General features: G+C 52.2%; 6 protein-coding genes across 6 annotated transcripts; 2 read left to right on the top strand and 4 right to left on the bottom strand.

The window, feature by feature from the left end:
• Nucleotides 1-61: 61 nt before the first annotated feature.
• BO72DRAFT_442565 (MCM DNA helicase complex subunit MCM6) lies at nt 62-3,635 on the top strand. Its single transcript, XM_040943516.1, has 4 exons — nt 62-1,922; nt 1,982-2,117; nt 2,179-3,168; nt 3,234-3,635. The coding sequence occupies exons 1-4, from the start codon at nt 280-282 to the stop codon at nt 3,348-3,350; spliced, it is 2,886 nt and encodes a 961-aa protein (XP_040795218.1). The 5' UTR covers nt 62-279; the 3' UTR covers nt 3,351-3,635.
• Nucleotides 3,636-5,926: 2,291 nt separating this feature from the next.
• Nucleotides 5,927-9,113, top strand: BO72DRAFT_481923 (putative SNF2 family helicase). The gene is made up of 4 exons (XM_040947706.1): nt 5,927-6,691; nt 6,746-8,409; nt 8,471-8,650; nt 8,721-9,113. Exons 1-4 carry the CDS (start codon nt 6,031-6,033, stop codon nt 9,048-9,050), a joined length of 2,835 nt encoding a protein of 944 aa, XP_040795217.1. The 5' UTR covers nt 5,927-6,030; the 3' UTR covers nt 9,051-9,113.
• Nucleotides 9,114-11,032: 1,919 nt separating this feature from the next.
• On the bottom strand, nt 11,033-11,832 carry BO72DRAFT_453916 (uncharacterized protein). The gene has a single exon (XM_040946095.1). The coding sequence runs from the start codon at nt 11,805-11,807 to the stop codon at nt 11,271-11,273; it is 537 nt and encodes a 178-aa protein (XP_040795216.1). The 5' UTR covers nt 11,808-11,832; the 3' UTR covers nt 11,033-11,270.
• Nucleotides 11,833-13,930: 2,098 nt separating this feature from the next.
• BO72DRAFT_473454 (uncharacterized protein) lies at nt 13,931-16,456 on the bottom strand (the record flags this gene model as incomplete). Its single annotated transcript, XM_040947205.1, has 3 exons — nt 13,931-16,065; nt 16,146-16,273; nt 16,359-16,456. The coding sequence occupies 3 exons, from the start codon at nt 16,454-16,456 to the stop codon at nt 13,931-13,933; spliced, it is 2,361 nt and encodes a 786-aa protein (XP_040795215.1).
• A 1,026-nt stretch (nt 16,457-17,482) lies between these two features.
• BO72DRAFT_532925 (NPA1/URB1 family protein) lies at nt 17,483-21,489 on the bottom strand. The gene is made up of 5 exons (XM_040950465.1): nt 21,034-21,489; nt 19,201-20,982; nt 18,353-19,152; nt 17,964-18,290; nt 17,483-17,902 (listed from the first exon to the last, which is right to left on the bottom strand). Exons 1-5 carry the CDS (start codon nt 21,182-21,184, stop codon nt 17,585-17,587), a joined length of 3,378 nt encoding a protein of 1,125 aa, XP_040795214.1. The 5' UTR covers nt 21,185-21,489; the 3' UTR covers nt 17,483-17,584.
• A 467-nt stretch (nt 21,490-21,956) lies between these two features.
• BO72DRAFT_502144 (uncharacterized protein) lies at nt 21,957-22,516 on the bottom strand (the record flags this gene model as incomplete). Its single annotated transcript, XM_040949030.1, has 2 exons — nt 21,957-22,025; nt 22,106-22,516. 2 exons carry the CDS (start codon nt 22,514-22,516, stop codon nt 21,957-21,959), a joined length of 480 nt encoding a protein of 159 aa, XP_040795213.1.
• Between the last annotated feature and the right edge of the window lie 5,471 nt (nt 22,517-27,987).

Raw genomic sequence — 27,987 nt, 5'->3', positions numbered from 1 at the left:
GTGTTGCGGTCGCGTCCCATGCAAAAGCTCGACGGAAAAATGTCAATGCGAAGCAAAAGTGCCAAACACATTCGTTCATTCCATCAACACATCAACACCCTCTGGCCACCCCGCCCTCCTCCCTCAAGGCTGGCCCTTCTGATTGACTGGCAGCAAACTGGACACTTACCTGAGATATCATTAGCTCGCCGAGGGTTGTAGTCTCTCATATCTATCTTAGTTGAAACGATCCCTACCCACGTACCTGAACGGCCTTACCCTGGCCATCCGCCCTTCGCCATGTCCTCCCTCTTTGATGCCGTCCTGCAGTCGGAATTGGGCTCGACGGCGGGCTCTCGTCGTCTTCACTCGGATCAAATCCCCAGTTCACGACCGCAGCCACCCTCAGAAAGCAATGGGCCGATGAGCGATATGCACGGCTATCCAGACGAGCAAGGAGCAGACTCGAACGCCTCGACCGTAGGCCGACTCCGCAACCCATATCTTCCCCCTCCTCCCCCAGTGACCGATGTCGCTGGAGAGAAAGTGCAACAAGCATTCGAAGAATTGCTTGAGACATACGTGGAGGAGCCTTCCCTCTCACAGCCGCCCCCGCCGTCTGCGGAGATCTTGAGCGACAAATACTACATTGCTCAAATCCGAGGCATGGCCAAATTCGAGCTTTCAACGCTCTATGTGGACTTTACGCACCTGACCTCCCTAAGCAACCCGATTCTGGCAGACGCGATTGCCAACCAATATTATCGGTTCCAACCCTTTCTCACCAAGGCCCTGAACAATCTGATCGCTAAGTATGAGCCGGAGTACTATGCTGCACATCGTCAAGCCACCGCTACTAGCAGTATCTCTTCGCAAGCAGGTACCTCTATGGTTGCGGGCAATTCCAGCGTCTCCGACAATCCCGATTTGGAGCGTGATATTCGCGAGAAGACTAGGCACCAGCAAACCGATAGGCTATTCTCGCTGGCGTTCTACAACCTACCTCTGGTGTCCCGACTGCGCCAACTTCGGACGTCTCAGATTGGAAAGCTAGTCTCTGTATCCGGCACAGTCACACGTACCTCCGAGATCCGACCCGAGCTCTCTCTCGGTACTTTCACTTGTGAACTGTGTAAGGCAGTATGTCCCAATGTGGAACAGACTTTTCGCTACACCGAGCCCGCACAATGCCCCAACGACACCTGCGGGAACCGCACCGCATGGCGCCTGGATATCGGCAAGAGTACCTTTGTTGATTGGCAGAAGGTCAAATTGCAGGAGTCGTCCCATGAAATTCCAACTGGCAGCATGCCACGGACAATGGACATTATTTTGCGAGGCGAGATGGTGGATCGTGCTAAGGCTGGTGAGCGGTGCATCTTCACTGGTACACTGATTGTTGTGCCAGATGTGAGCCAGTTGGGATTGCCTGGGGTGCGACCGGAAGCTGTCCGTGATGACGGTGCCTTCCGGGGAAGTGACATTGGTGGCGGCGGTGTGAGTGGTCTGAAAGCTCTTGGTATTAGAGACCTCACCTACCGACTCGCGTTCCTTGCTTGTATGGTGACGCCTGACACAACAACTCCCGGTCAACAGACGAAACAGCAGTTGAATGGCCAGTCGCATAATATCCTGGCTTCGCTCAACCAAATCTCAGATCCTGAGACTGATGAAGATCAGGCGCAGGAGGCTTTGCTTCAAAGTCTGACGCCCTACGAAGTTCAAGACTTGAAGAAACTCGTGCATTCGGAGTATATTTATGCGCGGCTGATCGACTCCATTGCTCCCATGATCTACGGTCACCGGCAAATCAAGAAGGGCATATTGCTACAGCTGATTGGAGGAGTCAGCAAAAATACCGAACAAGAGAATCTACAGCTCCGTGGTGATATCAACATCTGCATTGTTGGTGACCCATCAACCAGCAAAAGTCAATTCCTGAAGTAAGTAATTCAGACCCCCTGTGGTTCCTAGAATGTGACACTGATACATTCTTACCCAGGTATGTGTGTTCTTTACACCCTCGGGCTGTTTATACCAGTGGTAAAGCCTCCTCTGCAGCGGGTTTGACTGCGGCTGTTGTGAAGGATGCTGAGACGGGCGAGTTCACAATCGAAGCGGGAGCTCTGATGTTAGCTGTACGTGATCCATACTATCGCTGTGCCGAGTTATTACAGAACTAACCCATTTTCTGAACAGAATGGAGGGGGTATCTGCTGTATTGACGAATTCGATAAAATGGACCTCAGCGACCAAGTTGCGATCCACGAAGCCATGGAACAACAGACGATTTCGATCGCCAAGGCTGGTATTCATACTACCCTCAACGCCCGTGCGTCGATTCTCGCCGCGGCCAATCCTATCGGTGGCCGTTACAACCCGAAGACTACATTGCGTGGCAACTTGAACTTCAGTGCTCCCATCATGAGCAGATTCGATCTATTCTTCGTGGTCCGAGACGATCCTAATGAAACAGTGGACCGCAACCTTGCGGACCACATTGTCAACGTGCACATGAACCGCGATGAAGCAGTTAACCCGGAGCTTAGCACTGAGCAACTGCTGCGTTACATCCGATTCGCAAGAACATTCAGACCCGTGTTCACCGAGGAGGCCAAGGCTTATTTGGTTGAGAAGTACAAGGAACTTCGTGCCGGCGATGCCCAAGGTGGCATGGGCCGCTCCTCTTATCGTATCACAGTTCGACAGCTTGAGTCTCTCATCCGTCTTTCCGAGGCCGTTGCAAAGGCCAACTGTGTAGAGGAGATTATACCCAGCTTTGTGCGTGAAGCCTACGACCTTCTGCGGCAAAGCATGGTGACTGTTGAGAAGGATGATGTTGAAGTTGATGACGAAGTCAACGCTGCTAGCGGTCACGCTGCCGATGAAGATCATGAGATGGGTGACCGCGATCGCGAAGGCGACAGCCCTATGCGTGATGAAGGCGAGCCGGCACAACAGACCCAGCCGCCTCGCACACGTACCAAGATCACTTATGACAAATACATGAAGATCTTGAACTTGCTTGTACGACGTGTGCGCGACGATGAGTCGATGTCTGGCGAAGGTGTTGAACAGGAAGAACTTCTCGTCTGGTACCTGGAGCAAGTCGAGTCTGAACTGGAAACCGAGGAAGATCTGGAGCAAGAACGCTCCCTGGCTGTCAAGGTTCTGAAGCGGATGGTCAAGGTACGTACTGTGTTGCACTTACCCCCGCTTCATTCTACTGGTCTCATGCTAACTCACCTGAACAGGACAACATTCTTATGCCTATTCGTGGACAAGGTCTGGTCGACCCAGCTGATGAGTCTGCCCAAGTGGAGCGGACTATCTATGTCATGCATCCCAACTGCGCCATCGATGAGGAGTGATTCTGCGCCTGGTGTTATAGGGATAGGGCGAGGTAATAGGAAATGGTGAAGCAGGAGTAACGGTGCCCGGTGCCTTGGTCGTTATGAGTGATGATTTTCTGATCTATTTTTACATGAACTTACTCGCACATTGTCGGTGGAGCGTATGTGATCTTGGACTGTCGAGTCTGGAGTACATGCATGGGTGACAGTTTTGCCTTCATAATCTATGAATATAATAGCTCATGAATTGCCGATACGTCCATTTCATCCTTGAACTTATCTTTTTTCATTGCCACCTCGTTTGATATGATACTTGGCTCGTTTATCGTTACATTATTCATCATCTATACCATTTCTACTTGACCTCACCCTTGCTCCATATATAGAAGCTATCCTTGGAGGTCTCTTCAGCCTTATTCCCCTTCGTCAACTCTTCCCAAGACTTGACTTTGCCCTACCTGGTCAAGCCTTTTCAACTTACCTTGCTTACATCCTACTCTCACCCAGCACTCATTCTGAACAACAAACGCGCGTCTTTTTTGTCAATCAAGTAAAGTCAGCCATTTCCTCGAGCACCTTCATCCTTCCTGACTATCAGACCTCCCTTGGCTTTGCAACTGTCATACTCAATCACTACTCAATCAAGCCTCACCCTTGCTGAATCACCCTCTGCCCTCATCTTGAACTCGTTCTTCGCGCCGTTGGGCCAACATCCTGCCATATAAAACCACCCATCCTCATCCTCTCCTGTTCTTCCATCCTTCTCAGCCAACCTCTTGACATACAAATACCATCCATCCTCTCATCCTCTCTTGTTCTCCCACCCTTCTCAGCCAATTCCCTCACATATAAATACCACTCATCCTCTCATACTCTCCTGTTCTTCCACCCGTCCCAGCCAGTCTCCTGCCATATCAATACTCAGCCACCTTCACATACTCCTACCGTCCTCCTGTTCCTCTCGATCGACTTTCTCATACTTCCCGCACCTTACACCCTATATCCAAGCCGAATTCCCCGTATAGCCAGCTCTCGCTTCCTTACTTCCCTTGAGAGTCCCCTCCCTGCCTTCCTCCATACTCCCGTCAGCCAAACCGCCTGCTTTCACGCTTCCGTCAGCCACCGTCCCTTCTTCCTCAAGTCACCTGATCATCTATACCTTATACTGCCTCACTCGTTCACCTTATCATCTACATATTTTCACGTGACACGAGATATCTCGCGAACCATGTCCACAGGCGCCCCCACAAGCCCGGAGGAGAAGAGGGCCTCTCAGGCGGAGACAGATACAACCAACCAGACCGAGGCTCCGGCGCCCGCGGCGTGCCAGCGAGAACGCGATATCACCCAACTGCCCATTGAGGCGGCAGGTACGACGGCTAATCTCGACGATAGCAGCCATCAGTTTCTCCCAAACCCAGGTAAGCCGGCTTGCTTGCATACGGACTTAATTATTTCACCGTGATACTGACGTTGCAAATCAGACGATCGCTGGATCACAGACGCCGGTCCAGTCATGCAATTGGCTCCTGTCTCTAGCCTTCAGCATCCCAATGGAGAGGATTCGCTCTTTGTTCCGGACTCGAGGAGTTCCGTGGCGTCTCCGTCCCTCCCTCCCGCTGATGTGCAGATTGCGCATCCAGATGAACTCATCTCACCTAGTGTCCAAGGCTCTGATACTTCCATGCAGCCTCCGTCTCTCCCTCCCGCTGATGTGCAGATTGTGCATCCGGATGAATTCATCTCACCTAGTGTCCAAGGCTTTGATACTTCCATGCAGCCTCCGTCTCTCCCTCCCGCTGATGTGCAGATGGTGCATCCGGATGAATTCATCTCACCTAGTGTCCAAGGCTTTGATACTTCCATGCAGCCTCCGTCTCTCCCTCCCGCTGATGTGCAGATGGTGCATCCGGATGAATTCATCTCACCTAGTGTCCAAGGCTTTGATACTTCCATACAGCCTTTGTCTTTACCTCCCGCTGATGTGCCGATGGCAGATGCAATCGCTGCACCTTGTAATCAAGAATTTTTCACTGCCATGCAGTATTCATCATTCCAGCCTGCAGATATGCAGACGATGTATCTGGATGGACCAGATTTGGAACACCCCCACGCGACGGACTTATCGAGCAAGGAAATGGAAGCGATGCTGAAGGGTTTGGACGGTGAACCTGGCCCTACGACTAAAAATCCGCACGAGACACCAGTGCCCATGAATAGAGAGCTTGATGAAGCGGACAAGGATCCTTCGGCAGATGCCATTGCAGATGACGAAAATCCCCGACCATCGCTGGATAATATGCCTGTCGTCTCTTCAGCGTCATCTGGAGCGGTAAATGCTAACCCTCAATCAGTGAACCTGGCTCATGAGGGTGAGGAGGCCGAGTGGACTGATGATGAGCTTGATGCTATTGCCCAACAAGATAACTCGAACGCAAAGTGGGTGACATATGACCTTACTCCAGCAGGGCGGTGACTAATTACTGGTTATAGATTCAAAGCTGCAGAACGCCATTTTCAGAGCATTGAGAATCCTTCTTTGGCAGATCAGGTTCTATTTGAAGCTGCTGTAATGGAGGAAGAAGCGCGTGTAAGAAGAGTCGCCGCGAGACAAGCTTTGCAGGCAGAAAACCAATCGACAATCTCTACTGATGAGGATTCAGGAGCAGTGCTCGACGAGCAAGTGCCTGCTGAAGTCATGGCGCAGCCGTCGGAGAATACCGTGCAGCACGCTCAGAAAGCCACCGAGTCGACTGGCCAGGGCCAACGACCACGGGTGCCACGAAACAGAAAGAACAGAATCTCAGCTGATGAGAAGCGCAAGAGCAAGAAGTATGGCCTCGATTCCGCCTTAAAGCAAACAGGCCAGAAAACAGCAAGAAAGTCTAGAAAACGGAAAAGCGAAGACACTACCCCTGATTCCGAGCCAGTCGATGCTCCCACACGCAAAAAGGCAAAACGGTTTGCTACTCAGGCATCTGAGGAGTTTCTCAGGACTCTTATCACCCCCGATGTGATCGAAGATGCGCACGCTAGTGCTTCTGCACAGGCCATGCCTGAGTTTGGAGAGAGGGACAAAGAGAAGGCGTTCAGACGAATGATAGCTAGTATTCCTGCGGCGGATCTTGCCGAAGCGAAGTCGGACCATAAACGCATAATAATCGCAAGCCGCAAATTCTCGAAAGGTGTGAGAAAGGATGGGACAGGAGGTTATCGCATCCCAGGTATGAGAACAAGCTTGTACCACTATCAATTACTGGGGGCGGCATTCATGCGTGATCGAGAGAACGCATCTTATCCACCCTACGGCGGGTTTCTGAGCGACTTCATGGGCTTGGGTAAGACAATTCAAGCACTAGGTGAGTAAGAATCCTTAGGCCTCCCATCATCATACCATGCTAACAAAAGCCTAGCAAACATCGTCGACGGGCGGCCCTCGGACCCAGACGACCCCATCAAAACCACACTGATTGTTGTTCCATCACATTTGGTATCACATTGGAAAAATCAAATTATCAGACATTGCGATGGTATCAAACTCAAGGAGATCGTCACTTACTGCGCTGGACATAGATTGGATACATTGGACATCGTTGGAAGCCTCCAGGAATACAGTGTCATCATCACCACGTACGACGAGGTGAGAAGGTCATATCCTCAAAGCTGCAAGCCACCAGCGGGGACCGGGACTGAAGATGAAGTAATTGCATGGTGGGATCAACATTACGAAGAGCATCTCGGCCCTCTGCATAAGATAAAGTATCACCGGATTATTCTTGATGAGGGGCACACCATCAGAAACCATGGTTCAGCTGTGTCGATGGCTGTCTGTGCTTTGACTGGCACTTACAAGTGGATCCTGAGTGGCACGCCTATACACAACTATATCGACGAACTATTTCCTCAATTTGACTTCCTGGGGGTACCCGGCACCAAAACCCATGAAAAGTTCCTCAGAGATTACTGCCAGGATGACGATGGCCATATGCGCCTGGTCAATCTCATACGATCATTCATGCTTCGCCGAACTCACGCCAGCCGGCTTTTCTCATTTCCTTTGGTCAAACTACCGGATGTTCGTGATGAAGTCATCAAAGCCGAGTTCTGCGATGCTGAACGTGAGCTTTACAATGCCATTGAAGACCTTTTCATCCAGAACATCAATCAACTTGCGAAAAACAAGCACCCGAAGTTGGCTCAATACCGATGTTTCCTGACAATGATATTGATACTCCGCATGTTCTGCAGTCACCTTCTAACAGCTCATGATGTCATCAAGAAACTACTTTCAGAAAGACTTCTTATGGCGAAACTCTCTAGGATGGCTAATGGGCGAGACGGAGAGGACCCCACGTTCATAATAGTACAAAGGCTGATCGCGATCCGCAGCAACCCAACAGTCATCTGCGACAAACGCGAAGAGCATCTGGTTCACTCTCCAAATCTTCAAGGAGATAAGGAGAAGCTAGTAAGGGACTATTATGACTTGATGCTCCAACTTCATGAAAGTGAGCAATGGGACGAACGTCTTAAGAGGAACAGTTGTCCGTACTGCAAGTGTGTTCCCGTCTATCCCGTCATCACATCATGCCATCATCTCTACTGCGAGGAATGCTACAGTTTTCTCTCTGTCAATGTGAGCACAGATGAGGACAAGCCCATTTGCCGTGTCTGCCAGGGACCTATTCAGGAAGCAGCCTATTGTGACGCAGTCGAAGGCTTCGAGCTTACACGGACACAATCCACCCAGAACCCGCAACAAGAGACAGCGGCTCAAAGCAAGAAAAACAAATCCAAGACGGGCGTGTGGCGAAAGCCTCAGGGTTCATTTCGGCGACCGGCTTACCTGAACTCGGATGAGGAGCCACCTACCGAGCCAGATGCAGACGAGCAAACAGACTGGATAGAAGCATGCGCGAGCCAAATGCCATCGGCCAAACTGACCAAGATCCGAGACTTGGTGGTGAAATGGCTGGCTGAGTCGCCAAGGAACAAGATCGTTATCTTCACTCAATTTCTCGACTTCATCCGCATTTTGGGGAAGATGTGCCAGAGGGAGAAGTGGCCGGCAACTTCGGTAAGGAGTTCATTTCGAACCTGCTTATCCCCCATTCTTCAGAATCACTAACGGGTTATAGTTGACTGGAAAAATGAATCTGGCCAAGCGAGAAGCAAGCATGAAGCAGTTCAGCGACGTGAACGGCAACACGAAGATCATGCTGGCGAGTCTGAAGGCTGGTGGCATAGGGCTGGATCTGACCGCGGCGAACAAGTGCATTCTGGTCGATTTGTGGTGGAACGATGCCGTCCAGGATCAGGTACGGACACCACGCCCGGGTCTATCAGTTCTGCGAGGAAGAGGAATATGGGTTGCTAATTCTATCCCAGGCTTTCTGCCGGGTGTGGCGCATTGGCCAAACTCAAGAGGTGGAATACAAGAAGATCATCGTCAGTGAAACCATCGATGACTATCTTCTCCGGCTTCAATCAGAGAAACTGGCGTCGATCGATCAGACCATCGGCGACGAAAAGCTCAAGAGCCGCGACACAATGGCAGAACTGCTCAACATGTTTGCAGATGTCGAGGTTGATCCAAACGGCGCCTTCAGATTAACTCGCAAACCCAAGAAGTCGAATGCGTCCTCGAAGCCAGACGGCAAGAAAGAGGAGAAGCAGAGCGATCCCCCGGAGTCGGAGTCGGTCCCCGCTGAGTCCTGAATTCGAATCTCCTTCTCTCTTCCGGTCAACACTGATTCCTTACCATATACAAAACGAATCTGGAATTTCTCTTCATTTGTGCTATCTCATTTGTGATACCCTTCAAGTTATCGGTCCTAGATAGTTTTTTTTAGGAGAAACCAGTATATCTAAATAAGTACAAAAACGTCAGGCTATGCTTCTATGTTTCCAAAGGCTTCGAGACCTTCGGACAGCAATAAGTACCCAAACTCTAAACAAACCTTTATCTAAGAGCTATAACCACCGGAAAATAGCTGTTCATAAAGCCAAACTAGCTTGAACTCTTCGACTTGGCTATCGTATCATCGAACCCCTCCGACGAACTGGCCAAGTCACCGTCCGAAACCAAAAAGGAAGGCTGGGATTCGTGGCCAGCAAAGCCAGACCCGTCACGGACAACAACTCCTCCAGATCCGTGCTCCCGTCCCGCCTGAGATCGGTGGCGCCAGGCTCGTACTTAAGGTGGCAGAGGGTCTCGTCGATCAACGTCCCATGTCCCGAGGCGTGCAGGATATTCCCCACCGCCGCATGCACCGCGAGCAGGGCCCTGTTCGGCGCGTCCGCGCCGTGCCGGTCAATCGTCACGGATTCGGGCACAAAGGAGCGCATGAAGAGCTCTCTAAACCTCGGGAGCATCTTGGTCCGGTACCGACCCGTGGTGGTCGTCTCCTCCTCGTCGATGTTCTTCGAGGATGAGTGCAAAGCGACGGAATTCCATATGTACCGCGGTCACCACTATCAGGACATTCTCAGCAGCACGCGAGTCCCCTCGTGATGCTCGTGATGGGAGCACATCATCCTCCCGGATCGCCGGGAAATACCGGCGGAGACACTGCCAGACCGCCGCGTCGTGGTAGCGTTCGTCGTCGTCCACCGGGTATCTCCCCCTCCCTTCTTTTCGCCCGAAGCGGCCAAACGGGAGGATCGGCGTGGCTTCTAACGAGCCGCTCGGTTCGTTGGCGGGCTTGTCCTGGTAATCGCAATTCCAGAGCCCGGTGATGAGGCACCGATGATGGTCGCGCTGGAGGCACGTGCGGCGCAGCTGCTCGTCGGCCAGATCCGTCGTGGAGGTGGAGGAGTCGTCGTCATCGACTCCAGGATGTGGACATGGGGAGGGCGCGGTGCGGCCCCCGGTGGCCAGCATCGGCCGGAGGAGAGCCCTATCGATGTACTGGGCGAGCTGTGAGAGCTCTCCATAGTTCGCGCAACGGGCCACGTCGCGAGCGAGTTGCAGCTGGCCTTCGGCGGGGAGATACCTGAACACGGAGTGGAGGAAGTGGACAGTGTCATCGTGCAGGTTTGATGCGCGATACCGCTCAAGCCGGGCGGTTATCTGGAGCTGGGCAGTGGTGGAGGCGTCGCGTTCTAGACGGCTTGAAGACTGCGAGGGGAGGGGGGGGGGATTCCATGCTGAAGGTCTCGGTAGAGATAGACCGGATGAGAGGTTGATGTGTACTGCAGAGGAGTCCCACGGTTGGTGTAAGAAGAAGGATCGTGCCGAGGTGACTCAGACTAATGGAATGAATCATCAGGTAGGTCTGGTGAAGATTGACAACTAGGGTGGATGAGAGATGAAGTGCGCCGAGTTACGTATGTATTACTAGTATGTAGACTACATCGTAGAGACCCCAGCCCCCACACTTCCGGAACCTCACGCACTTCCTACGTAGAACCTATACATTTGAAGATATCATTTTGTACTATAGAGCCCCTTAAATCATGTCAGGAGATAGAGCTACATTACTATCCAACCTGTAAAGGAAGATACTTTATCAGGTCGATTATACTTTTATACATGCTGCAAAAGGCCTCAGTTGTTTGCTTGCTCATACATATGCTTATGGACTTGATATTGTATGATCTTTGTAAAGGATGTTGGTGTTTGGGTAAGAAACACGTTGTGTAGGAGTCTTGAAGTCACGTATTGAAGTGAAAGGATCACATTAGCTATAGAGCTCTTAAGCTTCAGAATACAATACAAACCAGTCATCAAACAATAACCCCGGTATTCGCCTGCAATCCGAAACAATGCATAGAGAGTACTCAAACATGGAAACATTCAAGCAAAGCGATCAACACCATAGGCATTCCCAGCTTTTCGTCTCGTCCCATTTCATCCTTCATTAGGGCTGGGATCCCGCAGAAACATAAACACTTACACACAGAGTTCATCTACAAGCTCAAGCAAGCAAGCATAGCCTACAGTCTTCTCGTACCACGGCGTACCTTTTTGCCTCCCGCAGCCGCATCATTCTGTGCCTGTGTCTGTTGCAGTATCTGACCCCCCTGCATCTGCTCCTCCCGCTGCCTCGCCACCGACAGCGCAAGCGCAGCCATCTCCGACGCTGTCAGGCTCTGCGAGGACCAGGGTAGCCAGAGGCCACTCGCATCTGGCGTGACCTGATCGTGCTCTGCGAAGTCAAACTCGGGAGGAGGGTTGATAGTAATTTCGTCGACTGGAACCAGTGCAGCGGGATCTGTGCCATTATCCATAGGTAGCTCTTGGCTCGTGTGCACTACCGAGAAAGGAGCCACGAGGTCCGGGACGTGCGTCCACGGTCCGACGGTGGCCTCGTGCTCGTCGAAAAACGCTGCATATGAGGTGCTGGCATCGCCTGTGATGGGGGTGAGGATGGTGGTGAGGTTGGCGTTGGCATCCCAGTTGAAGGCATTTGTGTCCATGGAATGTTGGGTGGTGGGCGTGCTGGAGAGACTGTTCTCGGGGGCGGGGAACATGGTGATGTTCTCGAGATCGAGGTCGAGATCCATCTCCATGTTCATGTCTGCGTCCGTGTCCAGGTTGGTGTTGAGGGTGAGGTCATGGGTCTCGATGATGTGGGTGTTGCCGTTACGGGTGCTGCTGTCTTCGTGTTGATTCTCCCCTCCTCCTCCTTCCTCTGCGGGCTCACCGTTCCAAAGTCCCTCGTCGATATTCTCCTTGTCTTCGTCCCATGGAGCCAAGACGTTCACTCTGATCTCTTGGAATTGAATCTCGATGTCGTCGGGGTCTTCGTGGATGGGGAAACCTGTTCTTGAAAAAGAATGATGGTAATGATGATGATTCTGGTAATCAACCTGGGTCTCTGCTGCTGCGCAAGGCTCAAGATCAGTGGAGAGATAGTTCAGGGGATACTCTGAGCTGAGAATGGGAATGTAAGTACGATACGTGTGTCTCAAGGAGGAGGAGGAGTAGGAGGCCGGTGGTGGGATAGCACAGTCGGCTGTGTCTGCCGTTTCGCCAGCAGCGATTCCCACGGTACCATTCAAAGGTGAAGAAACTGAGAGTGTGCTTGGAAGGCTACTTGGCTCGTCCACTTCATGGACCATGGCCAGGTCAACATCCATGTGCTGTCCTTCCGTTGAGCCGGCGGCCCTTGCGTGCGAGAACTTCATTGGATCGAGGAGAGAGGCAGCACATGCAAAGCTGGGCAGGGTCAAGGCTGCTTCGAGAGCGTCCGTACTGTTCCGCTCGGTCTTCCGCTTCTTGTCGTAATGACGGCGTGGAGGGGGGCTTGCGTTCTTGTTTTCGCAGTTTCTCGGTTTGCCGTCGTCAAGATCCTCCGCCTCTCCGCGCTGCGCGAATGTGCGGGCTTTGACATTGGGAGAAGAGGATCGCTTCGTATTATACGGAGGAGTGATCATTTTGACGCCGTGGTTCGTGGTTGGCCGGGTCTGATTTCGTGAGGTGTCAGTATATTCAGAGTCACGGAAGGTTCAAATTGAGAAAGTATGCGCAGTCAAGGGTGATTTTAATGGACTACCAGGATACAGGTGCAACTCACAGTGTCCATGGTTTCAGTACACTTATACAGATGCTTTCTGCTCGCGTTCTGGTTCTCAAGCAGGCAGACGTCACTCTGTATCATATCCAGCTGTTCGTTCTTGGAGGCCGTCAAGTTCAACTCAGTCCTGGTGAATGCGAATAGAGAAGAGTAACCTCTTCCACCCCAATGTGGATGCAGATCTGAAGATATAGACACTCCAAGATTATGAGACACAAATCCTAGCGTCCCTATTGCGGTGAGAATAGAGGAAATACTGTACTTTGCCGCTCTTCGTCACGCCGGAGAACCAGTCAAACGAGGCTGGCGATAGCGATGAGATAGCGATGACGAATCGTCTCATCCCTGTAGGAACTTAATCAATGAGGCAAGAGCAGAAACTGAGTAAGAAAGCTGCCATCGCTGGCAAAAGGCTTGTTGACGGTGGAGTCAGAGAGGGATTCCAGGGAAGGATGGAGTGGAGAGGAGGGAGAAGGAGGGAATTCGCAACAGGAAAGCGGGCCAATCTATAAGAGGCAAAGCCAAAGCGCGCAGGCTCATGATTCGTTGCATAAACTCCCAATGTCAACTAGATCATTGAGATGTTTCTCTGTTGAATGTGTCCTACTATACCTACACTTTTCCTACAACCGATCTACAATCAAGGAACCACGGTCGAACAATAGAACTTCATTGGAGCCATCACGCCTTCTAGAAATCCAGGCGCATTGGTGATGGCGTAAGGTCATTTATCTGTTAAAGATAAGACCTAGTATCCGCCTATTGCTCTCGATTTTGTCATTTATTTGGATGGGGTTGTCCCGCAAAGGAGAGAATCCAGTGGTGATACAGTCTCTCAGTACTCGTCACAGAGCCGATATCCTGTCAGCATGCCTTCCACACCCACATCTGCCATGCATCCAGCTAGAAGCAAAATAAATAGGTAAGAAACAGATACAGGCAAGGCCCATGTATCAAGATAGCATAGCAAGGGGGGATTGGCGGGCGCCGGCAAGATATGGACGAATATGTGTTCGAGATATCCTCCATTACCTAGAACTAGGACGAGCAATCGGGCACCCCCACTGCCCGATACGCTTATCTGAACTGTCCAGGTCCAATCATGCCACCTCGGACGTCACCGCCAACTTGACCGAACATATCCAACAGGTGTCGAGATGAAGGTGGAGGGCCTTGTGGTGGCGGGCCGCCTTCGAAAGGAGGCTGTCCGCGAGGTCCAAGTCCCATCATAACATCGCCGTTATGTGGCATGGGCGGAAATGAGGGTGGGGGGCCGTTCATGTAACCAGGGGGAGGCATCATCCCGGGAGGCGGAGGAAAGCCGGCCGAACCACCGCCATTGGCGCGCGGGAAAGGCTCACGCTCGTTGAGAGGAGGAGCACTCCCGTGCATTGGCATCATGTTTGCCATGTAAGTCGGGTTTACACCACGTGTAGGAGTTGGGATACCTGGGGGAGGGGCCAGAGGCGCCGGTCCACCAGCAGGCTGCGGGGGCATTTGAGGGCCCGCCCATCCAGGAGGCGGCATATGTTCAAAGCCTGGAGGTCTTTGGATACCCATAGGAGGATGTCCTTGACCGTGAGGAGCCCTGGTTCCACCGGGCGTGATGGGGACTTGGCCACCAGGAGGAAAAGGGATGTCATCAAAGTATCCCATCGGAGGCCCATTCACAGGCCGTCTCCGAAGGTGTTCAGCGTCAGGTCTCTGGATATTCGCAATCGCTGGATCATCCAGAAAGTTGGGGCCCTTTTGAACAGGAGGTATACCAGGGGGAGGAGACAGTACATCCGGCATGTTCATCATACCGGGCACAGGACCGGCACTCTGTGGCTGATTTTGGCCACCCGGAGCATGGCCATTTACAGGAGTGACGCGAACTTGCTGCATCAGTCGCAGAAGGTGCTCTCTGTCACGAGCCTGAGTTTCCGGGGGGTATGGATTTTCCTTGAAAGGAGGGCCAGCGGCTCGAGACGGCGTCTCCAGCATAGCCAGATACTCCTGTCGCTTGATATGTTCCCGAGCAGGCGAAGAGACGGCGCTCTGAACCTGTTCCGCCTGCACCAAGGAGGGAGGCCGATTAGCAGGCATAGTATCATTATGTGGTGTCCCGTTACGCGATTTTCCGCCTCCAAGCATGAGCAGAATACGTTGAAATCCTTCTTGGTCGGCATCAGTGGAACCAGCAGGCGTCAGAGCTGGAGACCTGGTATCAGGTTGAGGTTCTGGGTCTCTCGCAGGGCTTCCTGGCGGAGGACTGAAGAGCCCAGCAAACCGAGACGACTTCATGGCTTTAGCAGCTTGGGCCTCCTTCTTCGGAGTTGCCTCCACTTGCACGGGCGGAGCGCTGACCTCCGGCGCAGGCGCAGGCGTAGGCTTGGATTCGCTCAGCAATCCAAAGAAACGCTCCATGGCTGAGTCCTGCTGGAAGGGGGTGCCATTACTGCTGAAAATCTCCCCATCGGTAGGTCGAGTATCAGGCTGCTGAGGGGGTGCAACTTCAGCGTCGACAGGAATCTCGTGGTTGTCCGTTGCATGAGGCTGAGATCCGGCTTTCATTCGCTCCTTCCAACGCTCAAAATCCTCCTGTGTATGCACTCTCCGATACTCATCCTTATCGTTGGTGTCTAGCCATTCAGGCTCCTGCTCAAGTTTGGCACCGCGGGTCCAATCGCGATCAGCACCGTGTCGATCCCGACGCCATTCTCGGTTACGGACCGGGGTCTTGTCCTCCTCGGCTTCGGGGGTCTCGTGGGGAGCGTTATCCTCTCGGAACCAGCTTCCTTCATGCCTAGCGCGCCCCGGTGTACCGTCCTTGCGAAGGGTGAACCGGGTATCCTTGCTGTCTCTCACAGTCCGATCATGAGTCGGCTCGCGTTGGTCGCGATTATCCCATCGGTCGAACTCTCCATTACGTCTGGGCTTGCGGTCCTGTTCATCCGGGCCAAACGTGCGACGGGGACGTCCATTAATCCAGTCTTCCTTGTCCCCGCGCCGAGCATTGAACGCGCCCATCTTTCCATCGCGTCGATCGAAATCTCTGTCGTTGGGATCCCGTTCCTTGAAGAACTTGTCTCGAAAGGCAAAGCGATCGGTTTTCAGGTCTTCGGAATCGTGCGGCCTGGATGACCTATCCGTGGAATCTATGGATCCCTTACCAGCGATGCGAGAGGCAGAGGCGAAAGCGGTTTTAGGAGGCCCGAGAATGATATCCTCTGCGATGCAGCAGCAAATGCTCGTATTAGCAATGGCCGTGATACATTCCGTCTCGGCTAGTAGACAGTGTGTTTTTTACCTGAGTTCGAGTTCCGGGACATGTGCCGGGTATCGAAGAGGCTCGGCCGTCTAGGTGTAGTCTCATTGGGATTGGTAGATTCTCGCGAATTTGAGGTTTTCCGTTGTGTAGATGGGTCGGGGATGGGGCTAGAAGTAGAATGTGTCAGCTTCATGATGGCCTATGGCCTGGGTCATTTTAAGAGGAGGGGGGGGGATCATCAAGGTGCCATACCCCATCCATTCGTCTACTGGCGGCAGTGTAGGAGGCCGAACAACCAGAGGCGATCCGCGCAGCCATAGCAGCTCATCGATATGATAACGTCGTGCCATGAGGATGGCTAGGGGGAGAGTGTGCGATGCTATCCGGAGGTTGCGTTTACAACGATTTCATTGGTTGTCGGCGGGAGTGATGATGGGTAGGTAGCGATAATGGATAGATATGATAAGAGTGAAGCACGGAGAGGGAAAGAGGTAATTTGAGCGTATGTTAGAGCTGAAGAGGAGCTGGGATTGAATGCGAAAGGTGCGTAGGAAGATCAAACGAGCCAAAAATGGCAGGCCGCTTGCCAGTGGCAAGGCCGAAAGGCGGAGGGAGCTTCGATCGGTCCAAGAGTCAAGCAACTGGTTTGGGGGGGGGGAGGAAGCGGATGAGGGGCACCACAACAGTTGGAAAATTTTCCACGAAGAACTCTCTCGGGAATGATAGTAGGATCAAAGTCAGGGAGTGAATCGGATATAGAAATAAAGCAGGAGGCTGCAGGAACAATGTGAGGGTACGGGGGGACGTATGAACGGGGCGGGCGGATTTGGAGGAGGGAGGAAGAGGAGAAGGAGAGAGGAGAGGCAGTTCAGGTTCAGGTGAAAGGGTAGGTAGCTTACTAGTTAGTGGAAGTTCCAAGTTGCGGTGCGGGCAGGCAAAAGATCGAGGCGAAGTTTACCGCAAGAACGTGTGCATTACCCAATCAGGTAACTCGCCTGACTCCCCCCCCCGGACTCAATCAATCAATCAATAATTATTCCAAACTACGAGTAAACACCACATCCCAAAGTGAAAGTGATAATTTGGCACTTATTCATCTCCAATACAAGCTGAATTAATAAACTGCTCGACTAAAAGTACAATGCTCTTCAATGATTGTGATGATTGTGCTGTTATTCTGATCATTTACTACAATCCTCGTTTGCCTCGGCCCCCTGCACCATGGCGCAGAGCAACTGATTCTCCCTGAACTCCATCCATGAGGGGTAGAAATGATGACATGGTGCAGGGCTAGTTGTCTCTCGTGTCGAGTTTCACCTGTTACCTCAAATCTATCGCCTAGCTCTGACCAAGAGGCGTTGAGCTTACGATCATCTCCAGGTTGCACTAGTATACCACCTCAACCGAGCGCCAATTGGATTCCAACACATGTCTATCGAAGCATATACAACTATTATGATATCCCAACAGGTAGCCCCTTAACCCACAATGTTCTCAACCGCTTTCAGCACGGCACCTCCACTCCATTTTTCCACCCGGTCGCTGTCAGAGGTTCGCTGCAGGCTGTGGGCAATCGCCGTGAACGTGGGCGTCTCTTTAGCCGTCACGGCTGGGATCTGACTCTGAATCCAGCTCATAATGCCCGCCCTCGTAATCAGCGTCGTACTACCCTGCACTTGGGCTGTGCGATAAAGAAGTTGCAGGATCTTTCTCTTGACCGAGTGGGCTGCACTTGGTGCTTCATAATATGAGAGGGATCGTTCAAAGACGTTGGCCCGGCGATAGATATCCATGTCCTGATGTTTTTCGTGAGCGCATGTTCAAGCAAAGGTGAAATCAGCGACGTAACAAACATACCATTTCAGTGCGGAGACCTTTGATGAGTAGATCGAATAGCCACCCAGTCTCTTCAAAGTAGCCATCATCGAGCTCAGGCTCATGCAACAGGATCTTGTCAATCCAGAAAGAGGGGATCTTCTCTAGCTCCCAAGAAGGCGCTTTCTGCAGGAACTTGTTGACCTTCCCGTACAGTTTGTGCATTGGGTTGGTCAGGACATCGAGACAGCTAGAGGCACATTCTCCTACAATCCACGGCACAGGAGACTCGAGACCGATTTGTTTGACGGTTTCGAGAAGCTCACCCGTGAGGATGTAAACGGATCGCCATTCGACATATTTGGAGTCCTATGGTAGCAGCCAATCAGTCAAGGCCTGTAGCATTATCGATACAATGGAAATAGACATACCTTAAGCTTCGCCATAAAGCGAGTCACATTCGCAAATGCCTGTCTGCGGACTTCTTCGTGCGCTGAGCATAGGCAGAGCATCAGTTCCGCAATACGACCCTGTTCGATTGCCACGTCGATTTCATCCTTCTCCCATCGGTAGAGTTCGTTGTGAGTGGTGCCCTCGACGGGCAATGTGCCAAAAATCTCATCCAAGTCCACCTCCGGTTGCCCACTGGTTTCGGTGGCTATTTTATCTTGCGTAGATGGACGGACTTCCCTGGAATTGTCATTTTCCGGCTCTTCGCTCTCTTTCCACGCCTTCTTCAAAGCCGACTTGGATTTCTTGTTCTCGGTCCCATCCATCAACGTGTCTCGAGCGGTTTTCAAGGCTTTGGAGTCTTCCCCAGCGCGTTTCAAGCTCGCGAGCAGCTTGGCAACCCAAGCACTCACGGCGAGTTCCACGGCTTTATCGCCAGCCTTCACCACGAACGGCCACTGCTCGAGAACAGCAGCCAATATGAGACTCACCGGCTTCGACACCTCTGGGAATGAGGTTTCAAGTAGGTCTTGATAATGGACAGGCTTCTTCGCAATACGGCAAACACAATTATCAAAGAAAGACAATTGCTGCTGAAGCTTGTCCAGGTCGGTAGTCTCAAAGCTAGATAAGATGGACGGAAAGATGGAGTCATTCTGAATAATCGAATACTCATTGAGTACCTTTCGGAGTAGACTGTCAATCTCCCTCAAGGACTCTCGTGACGAGGCTTGGACTAGAACTTTCAAGATGGACGTGAAAGCCGAATATTGCATAGATGCTACAGAATTCAGCAATTGACCATGAGTATAAGACTGACTTGACTTACCAGGCTGTTGCCACCAGCGCATTGATGAAGATTGCTGGGTGATCTTGAGCAGATTTTGCAATTCACTCAACAAAAGTTCGGTGTCGTCTGCATCAAGGTTCTGCTCGTCTAGTTTCTTCAGGATGTCAACCATGACCAGTGAAACATCAAATCCTTCTTCCAACGCAGCATCTGGAACGATCTCATAATAGCATGCAAGAAGCTCCGATACCGCCTCTTGTTGCTGTAGATCTTCCTTGGCCGTTCTCTTGAACAAGACGATGACCTCCTTGACAGCCGGGCACCTCCGGCAGAACTCAGCAATCAGTTTGCTGGCCGCCTGCATCCAAAGCGACTGGCTGACGCCATGGTCAGAGTTGAAAATCTTCAAGACAGCCCGCAGTTTGTTGAAGGCGATCGTAAGGATCCTCACGGCGAAGAGTGTGACGATCTCCGTGTTCATGTTCAGGCAGCGACTCAGAATCTTCTGTGAGAGAGGACGAGGGAGAACGTTCTCGATGACCACCGAGACTGGCGGTGGCATCGGAGGTGATTTTTCCTTGTAACCACAATTTGAAGGAACTGGAAGTTGGACAGTGGAGAACAGAAGGGCAGACTCCGCCATCCAGGAGGGAGTAGGTTTGGGGTCCGCGATAAACATGGTCTTCTTAGTGAAAAAGTCAGCTACCAGCTCTGGTGCCGCTTTAAAGATAGCAACGAGAAGCTCGATCTGAAGACTATCTGCATCCGGACGGAGAGCCTGGATCAGATAAGACAGTGTTCCATTCCGCACAGGCACAGTCTTGTTATACTTGTCGAGATAGACTGCTGAATCCAGGCCGAGATCAATCAGGGTATCGTCGTCCGTCGGCAAGGTTTCAGGGTCGCTGCCAGTGGGGTACCAGCCGGTTTCAGGCAGCAGAACGCCAAGATCAGAATTCGTGCAAATGTTCATCAAGATCTTGTGAACCTCATTCGCCGTTGAAACGCCAGTTGGGTTGGGCTCCTCTGACTCGCGGTCATAGCCATACAGGGTCACAAGTCGCTCAAGGTTCCATCGGCTGAAGAACTTCGTCTTGGCGTGGCGAGGGATGGCCGTATCGCGAATGACATCTCTTTCGATGGATTGGAGGATTTCAAGAACAATATCCCGGGGATCTTTCCTGATATATTCGAAGAATGCTCTGATCACCTTGTGCTGTTCAATGATATCACTTTTGGAGTTGGCGTGCTGGAACTTGAGATTCGCGAGGACATATTTTTGAGCGTTCCTTCGCAATGTAGACTTGTGTCCATCCTCGGCCATTTCTTCCAACTGAGCCTTGTTCGGGGTCAGGAAGAATTCGATGCGTTTGAACGTCACGTGCCGCGCCTGGTAGACCTGGCGAGCGACAGCACCTCCGTCGAAGGTAACCATTTCCGTCAAGAGACGCAGGCAGGGAGAGATGAGATGCTCCTTTGATTTGACCGCAGTCAAGCCGCGGTTGAACAGCTTCAGCTGCTCCTTTTGCAAGAGATACTTGCATAATGCTACGCCGAAGTCCCGAAACTCCAGATTGGTGGAGATGGTCTTGAAGAATTGAGCGAGGACAGCAGGAACCGTGGTCAGTAACGACTCGTTGTTGTTGCTATCGGCAAACCCCCAGGTCTGGACCAGGTCCGGGAAGCAGACGGCCTCATTTTCATTAGTCTGCGAGAACTGCGAATCACAGTACGCTTTGAGAATGCGGAACTTTTTGGCTTTCTCGGCCTCGTTCTCTGCCTGCACGATAGAAGTGAGAAAGTCCTTGAATTTTCGTAGTCCTATTCAGGTTGTCAACATTCACGTTCCGCTGATCATTGGAGGTGAGGTACCTTGCTTAGATTCGGCAGGGTTTTGCTGAAAGGTCAGTGCAGTTCGGAGTTGAGTGTGAGAGGTAATGGTGACAGGAATTTCTTCGCCCTCCGGAGCACTGTCCAACTTTCTCCTCTTGTTTCTAGAGAATTGGTTGTCGTGGGATGACATTGTGATTTGATTTGGATGAATGCAAAGACGAAAGAAATCACCACCGGAACTGGAGAACTCGAAGATATCACTGCAGTAACTGCCAGAGAACTGCCTCTCCGTCGCCCGGCCGGCTTCAGAGTTTTGCGGCTTCTGATTGGACGGTAAATATGGCACTGAGAGCTGGAATTTAGACGGTACCTAGTAGATGAAATTCAACCCAACACTGTCAACGCAGTGCAGATTAGCATAGGTGGTAAGAGATTGTTGTTACCTTAGCAGGCAGTACTCCAAGAGTTGAGTTAAATCAATGAAGTATGACAAGGTCACGGGTATGATAATTGATTGACGGGATACCAACCTTGAACACCGACAGTGTTCCTCGGCACAACCGTCGCAGCCATAAAAAGTCCTGCCAAAACCGGAAGTCGCGCTAGAACTACCCGCCGGTTTTTGATTGGTCTGTGCTCTCTAGCATATGAAGTATTCCAGTTGTGTTTGGACTGAGGTAGGTCCACAGACTCCCGAGTCAGTATAGTACCTAGTACCTACCTAGTAACTTACTACGTACTAGGTAGGGAGTACAATACATCTGAATCAATAGATAGATATTTACTTGTCGACCGATCTACGTATCCAGTCCTCAAAAGTCCGTTTGACACATATTCCGCAGCAAGCATTGAGTACGATGTAGAGCATTTATCATAACACATGAGAGCTCGTGGCCGCTATTTACAGTAACTCCCCAGCCAGAAGAATTGTCACCACCAAGATACACAAAGACGCATTCAATCTATCCCAATGCCGCCCTACAAGGCCGACTAATCCTCTCCCACATCAACTCCGGCCTCACCATCAAGCCCTACAAACCACCACGAGTCAGCCTCTTTCCTCGCACGTCACAGCCACAAGCAGAGAGAACGGGGGAGAGGGGAAACATACATCAAGATCCTCGAAGCCCACAAGCGACAACACCAGCCGATTCCGGCTCGGCAGCGTGACCTGCCGCCTCTGCACCTTGCCCTCTAGTTGCAGCAAGGAAGCCATCTCGGCTCGATGGCAGACGACGAAGCTGCTGTTTGTGTCCAGCTCGTGCAGCTCCACCCAGTATTCACCGGTGTACATGAAGCCGTCGTTGAGCGTCGTGCGGGATTGCTCCTTCTGCCTCTGCTTGTTGGTCGCGGGCATAAGGTGCACGGACATGCACCCGTCCGGGTGGTAGGTGAGGATCCCTCGTGCGTCGGACCCCATGGGATGCAGGGAGGGGCCCTTGCCGTCATAGGGGTCGGAGAAGTACTCGAGGAGGGACCAGGAGCCCACGAGCGCTTGTTCGATGTCATGCTGGGTGTACATCTTTGGGGTGGAGGGAGCGGTGGAGGGAGGGGAAGACGACGATGTTGACAATGAGCAAGACATATTTCTGGTCTCGGCGGGAGAGCTGTGGTATACGAAGAAGACAGTGCTGGCATCTTGGACTGGGAAGGAAGTGAGTTGATTTTATAGTGGATCGATCGAGACCGGAAGATTGTGTGTATAGTGTACAGCAGCACAGTAGACTCGATCGGGGAGAAGGTGGCCGGCCCTGAGTGAATGTGAGTGACTCGTGCATTTGCTCTTCGGTCTGGTCTTGTCTGGCGATAAGTGTCGGTCGGGGTCGAGGTGATACGAATACTGTAAGCTACTAATCTTCCCTGTTCCCCGTGACAAAGTCTAATGACTCGGGGTCTTCCTCCACGGACGGACAGTCAATTAGGCCTGCTTCAGTCACCGGATGAGCCTCGGGATCGAGAGGAACGCTGAACCTTGATCCCGGAAGGCTGGCTTCCCGTTGGTGGGAAGACATCACCGGCGGTGGTTGTGTATACTTCGTGTGTACAGGGATCATAGACGAGGCATAGATGAGAGATCCGGAGTCGTGACCGATCTGGTAGGAGTTCTTTCCATCATTATCGCCTCTCAGAAGACACGGCAGCGATGGCATGTGGCTTGAAGTATACTATAGGTAACGAAACGCAACGAACGCCGATCGGTCAAATCACCTACTGAAATCAGTACTGGAATTAGTTTCAACCTCTAAGTTATAGTATAGTGGTAAAAGAAAGAGACTCGAAGAGTTGCAACTAGAACACCAATCCCAAGGGGCGCCTCGGCAACACTTTTAGCCAGTAGGAGCCTCTGGTAGCATAGTCCTTCCTACGTTGAAACATGTCAACAGCGCGCGTTTCGTCGGTTTCTGGGTATTTCTGTACATTTTTGGCAGGATTAGCGTACAGAAAACAAGAGCCCAGGAGTGATGACGGTCAGTGCTAGTCCAGACCCAACACGATCATGACTGATATCTCTCTCCAAGCATAGTTGAATGTCCCCCACACGGAGTGTCCCCAGCAAAGATAATACTGCGAGATGGGACACTCAGATGAGTTTTCTAAAGTATATAACACCACAGACATGAATCGTGGAAATTGCAGCTTGGCTCGAATATAACTCGTATAACCACTCATCATCAGATCTCGGGGTCGATCCGACAGGGAGTGGACCGGTGCTCTAGCCATCTGCAGAGTAAAATATTTTGTAGATCATGACTCTCATAGTATTACATTTTATGACCCGCAACAAGAAAGACAGTATTGTTTTTATCACAAATTCACGAGGGGTATGCGTTGGGAACCTTGCCATATACATGCCTGAAGAATAAGAAAATATAAAGTCTAAACCAGCACCAAACAGAATCACTAACCCCACGTTCCACCACCACCACCTCTGCCTTGACGTCTCTGTGCAGATAGACGCCAATCGTCTTCTCCGGCGAAGCGATTGTGCAGAGGTTGGATGCGCTCGGCCTTCTTGCGCTTCGAGAGTCGATCCGTCGGCGCAACCTTGAAGAACGTCGGCGCGGCCTCGACCAGCCACTTGGGTTCGATGGATGTGGTGCAATGCATGTACTCCTTCGTCGTAAGGACCAACGTGTGGTAGATGACGTGCTCAGAAGGTTTTCCGAACAGCGCGGAGCTGGGGTGCATGTAGACCGGGGTGCCTTCGACTAGAGTCTTGTAGCCCTCCTGAGGATCTTTACGAGCCGCGTTGCGGAAGAAGCCCGTACACAACGCCTGACGGACCTTGGTGGTGTTTCGGCCACAGGACACGATCTTATGATGGTACCGATCCATGATGCCCATCAACTGCTGACGGACATCCTGAGCACGACGGATCTGACGCGCTTGAATGAAGTTCTCAAAGCACCATGCGTTGTTGAATTTCGAGTTCTTCCATGCATTGTAAACATTGAGAAGAGTCAAGTGGTCACCGTGCGGGTCGTGAAATTTGGCCTTCTTCTGATCGGCCTGCTGCTGTTTCTCCTTTGGACGATAGAACACTGACTGGATGGACAACATGGCGACAATGCTTAGCATTTCTTCCGAGCACCCCATGTCGACCGAGGCAATCAGGACCTTGGCGAGAGCCGGCTCCATAGGGAAGTCCGCCATCTTCCTGCCCAGGCGAGTTAAGAGACCCTCGTCATCCAGTGCAGAGAGCGCGTATAGTTCTTCCAAGGCAGTAAGCATAGTGTTCGTCGGTGGAGGATCCATGAAATCAAAGTGCAGAAGATCGTTAATGCCCATTGCCTTGAGCATGAGAATGGTGTGGGAGAGATTCTGGCGTTGAATTTCAGGAATCGTGGTAGGCAACATCTCGGATTGGTAGGCCGCTTCAGTGTAAAGACGGAAGCATTTGCCTGGACCGGTTCTTCCTGCACGGCCAGCTCGTTGCTTGGCTTGCGCCTGTGAGATAGGGGTGACAACCAGCGAGTCCATACCGAGCTTGGGATCGTAGGCATTCTGCTTCACAAAACCAGGATCGATGACGTAGTAGATGTTGTCGATGGTGATAGAGGTCTCGGCGATATTCGTCGCGATGACAACCTTTCTACCACCTGGAGGTGCAGGTTCGAAAATACGACTTTGCATCTCACTTGGCAGAGCGGAGTACACAGGGAGAATGACAAGCTCGGGGACGCTTGATCCCAGGGCTTTCATCCGCTCGTACAGAATCTCGCAAGCTGTGTCAATTTCTTCTTGGCCTGTTAAGAAGAGAAGAATATCACCCGAATGTTCCGTCAAGTGAATCTGCATGACTGTAATCAAGGCTGCATCGAGATAGTCGGACTCGGGCTCCTTGGAGTACATGATCTCGACCGGGAATGTACGACCCGGGATAGAAAAGATCGGACAGCCGTTGAAGTATTCCGAGAACTTTTCTGCGTCCAAAGTGGCGGAGGTGACGATAAGCCGGAGATCGGGGCGTCGCTTGATTGTCTTCTTGAGCAGGCCGAAAAGAACGTCCGTGGCAATGGTTCGCTCGTGGGCCTCATCCAGCATAATCACAGAGTATCTCTTCAGTTCCGGGTCAAGAAGAATCTCTCTCTGAAGCATACCGTCGGTCATGTACTTGATCTTCGTCTCCGGACTAGTACAATCCTCGAAGCGAATCGTGTATCCAACCTCCGCACCAAGCTTACAGCCAACCTCTTCCGCGACACGCTTGGCAACAGACATGGCAGCTACTCGGCGAGGCTGCGTACAGCCGATAATACCATTGTTTGCGTATCCACCTTCGGCCAGGTACTGTGTCAGCTGTGTCGTCTTTCCGGACCCAGTGTCACCAACGACAATCAACAACTGGTTGTCACGAACAGCATCGAGCAACTGCTTGCGGAACTTGTAGACTGGCAAGCTCTCCCGCTGCTCCTTGATAGACATGCTGGTCCGTTTTCCGAAAGACACGTTCTTTCCCATCGTAACTCTCTTCCATTCGGGTACAGCCTCGTCGGGTTTCGCTTGCTGGGCATTCCGAAGATCAGCAGCGAACCTGCGCTCCTCCGGCGCCACCATCGGGTCTTGCCATTGTGCATTGAGATCAACATTAGCTGCTTGTTCCGCCGCTTTGTCCTGGGCTTCCTGCTGTCTGAGCTCCCTTCTGTCCTTTGCCAGGTTTGTGCCTGCCATTGCGGCTCGATTCATGGAGCCGTCCGGTGCCTTGACGACTCGAATGGGGGACAGCTCCAGTGACATCTTAGTCTGGCCCGCCAGGAATGGCGGCTCCTCATCGCGAACCTCGATATCAACATCCTCTTCTTCCTCAAATGTGCCTTCTCCGGTCAAAGTGGCATGATACTCTTCATCAATGTCAGGGTAATCGAGCGCTGAAACGGCCCCGGAAGCAATAAGTTGTTTGATCTCCCATCTTTCAGGGGACGTCAAACGCTTCCGGTTCTTCATAGGCCTGCCGTCTGAGTCCTCGATGATAGGCACATCCGAGCTCAAGTTACCATATCTGTCGTCGTCGCCAGTACCATCAAGACGTTCCATATTGGCCCCTGACGCTAGACGCCGTTGAGGAATCAGGTCCATGCCAGTGACCTGGTCCACCTCCTTCATGGACAGGCCAATGCGAGAGCCTTGTATGCTGACGACCTTGACCTTAACTGGCTGGTTGCGGGACACCAAGTCCGAAGGATGATTGACACGTGCCCCCTCCTGCATCGCAGAGACGTGTACTAACCCATCAACCTTTCCCTTCACACCCAACAGATTGACGAATGCGCCGAAGTCCTTCACGCCCGTCACACGACCATCGTACACTTTGTATAGGATAGGCTGGTCATCCAGCTCGACCGGCGGAGGCTTGCGGAAGTAGTCATCATCGCCCGCTCGGTCGCGGCGACTCCTGCGCTCACTGTGTCCATTGCGATATCCGTCGTCCCGGCTGCTGTATTTGCTCTTCGACCTGCCGAACTCGTCCACCTCATCCTCAGCCTCTCTCCTGCCGTAATGAGGGCTGTGCGATCGCGAGCGCGAGCGGTATCTGTCGTTGCGCCTGCGCCCGCGCTCACGGTCACGGTCACGGTCACGGTCGCGGTTGTCGTAGTCCGGGCTCCGACTCCGTTTCCTGCTGCTGCGATCCACCCGTGACGATGAGGGGGCTTTGTCCTCGCGCGCCTTGCCCGCCAGCCCTTCCAGCATCGCAAACGTATCATCCATCGCGTCGGCTTTCGCATCGCTCTCCTGCACATCCTTCCGCGAGGCATAGTCCTCCTCATCCCACGTTTGCACCTTATCCGGAACCGCGAGACCCTTGAACACGCGCGCCTTCTTCTCGAGGGCCCCCAGGATATCCATATCGTCATCGCCAGTCGCCCCAGACGAGTTCTGGGCCTGTGCGTTCTTGGCCTTGTACTTGGGATGCATCGTGAGGACGAGACGATCGATACTCTCCATCAGACTTTGCGGGAACTCGGCGCCCATCTCCTCCAGGCTCTGCTTGAACTCGGCGAACGAGCCGCATTTGAGATGCTGGTCGATGACGAACTCGGCGAGGGTCTTGTCGCTGACGCCCAAGTGGTTCTGGAGCTCTCCGGTGATTCGCGAGACGAGCGAAAAGAGCTCCAGAGACTGGAGGTCATCCATGGCGGATGCTGTTCTTGTTTTCTTGTTTCGCAGATGGGGAGGGGCAGGCGGATTGGGGTTCGCGTTGAGTAGATGGAAATGACTTCAATACAAAGGCCGTTCGAGATGGCGAGGAGGGTCGAGTCATTCGCTCCAGGTGGTTTTATGATGGGGGGGGGCGAAGGACAAGTTGATCTGCCCGGTTTGCTTCAATGTCCGTGGTGCCGGACCTACGACGGCACCGAAATGGGCGAAGCTCACTGGCGCGGAAAATCGTTGTGGCGTGTTCGGGGTAGTCCGCCACCGATAAGATAAGACGCTGGCAGTATGTTTGTCTCATCTACTAAGTTATACCCAGCTTCAGAAAAAGATCAAGTTGAC

The sequence above is a fragment of the Aspergillus fijiensis genome (assembly GCF_003184825.1).
Source record: "Aspergillus fijiensis CBS 313.89 unplaced genomic scaffold BO72scaffold_110, whole genome shotgun sequence".
Taxonomy (NCBI): domain Eukaryota; kingdom Fungi; phylum Ascomycota; class Eurotiomycetes; order Eurotiales; family Aspergillaceae; genus Aspergillus; species Aspergillus fijiensis.
This window is presented reverse-complemented; position numbering and strand designations above follow the sequence as displayed.

Excerpts from the sequence above, each read along its gene's own strand:
- BO72DRAFT_532925 (XM_040950465.1), bottom strand. The coding sequence starts at position 21,184 with ATGTCATCCCACGACAACCAATTCTCTAGAAACAAGAGGAGAAAGTTG. Across the intron at positions 19,153-19,200 it reads GCGCTGGTGGCAACAGCCTG|CATCTATGCAATATTCGGCT; the intron begins GTAAGTCAAGTC and ends TGAATTCTGTAG. Across the intron at positions 17,903-17,963 it reads AAGGTCTCCGCACTGAAATG|GACATGGATATCTATCGCCG; the intron begins GTATGTTTGTTA and ends GAAAAACATCAG.
- BO72DRAFT_453916 (XM_040946095.1), bottom strand. The coding sequence starts at position 11,807 with ATGTTCCCCGCCCCCGAGAACAGTCTCTCCAGCACGCCCACCACCCAA.
- BO72DRAFT_481923 (XM_040947706.1), top strand. The coding sequence starts at position 6,031 with ATGGCGCAGCCGTCGGAGAATACCGTGCAGCACGCTCAGAAAGCCACC. Across the intron at positions 6,692-6,745 it reads TAAGACAATTCAAGCACTAG|CAAACATCGTCGACGGGCGG; the intron begins GTGAGTAAGAAT and ends ACAAAAGCCTAG. Across the intron at positions 8,410-8,470 it reads AGAAGTGGCCGGCAACTTCG|TTGACTGGAAAAATGAATCT; the intron begins GTAAGGAGTTCA and ends AACGGGTTATAG.
- BO72DRAFT_442565 (XM_040943516.1), top strand. The coding sequence starts at position 280 with ATGTCCTCCCTCTTTGATGCCGTCCTGCAGTCGGAATTGGGCTCGACG. Across the intron at positions 1,923-1,981 it reads AGCAAAAGTCAATTCCTGAA|GTATGTGTGTTCTTTACACC; the intron begins GTAAGTAATTCA and ends ATTCTTACCCAG. Across the intron at positions 2,118-2,178 it reads CGGGAGCTCTGATGTTAGCT|AATGGAGGGGGTATCTGCTG; the intron begins GTACGTGATCCA and ends TTTTCTGAACAG.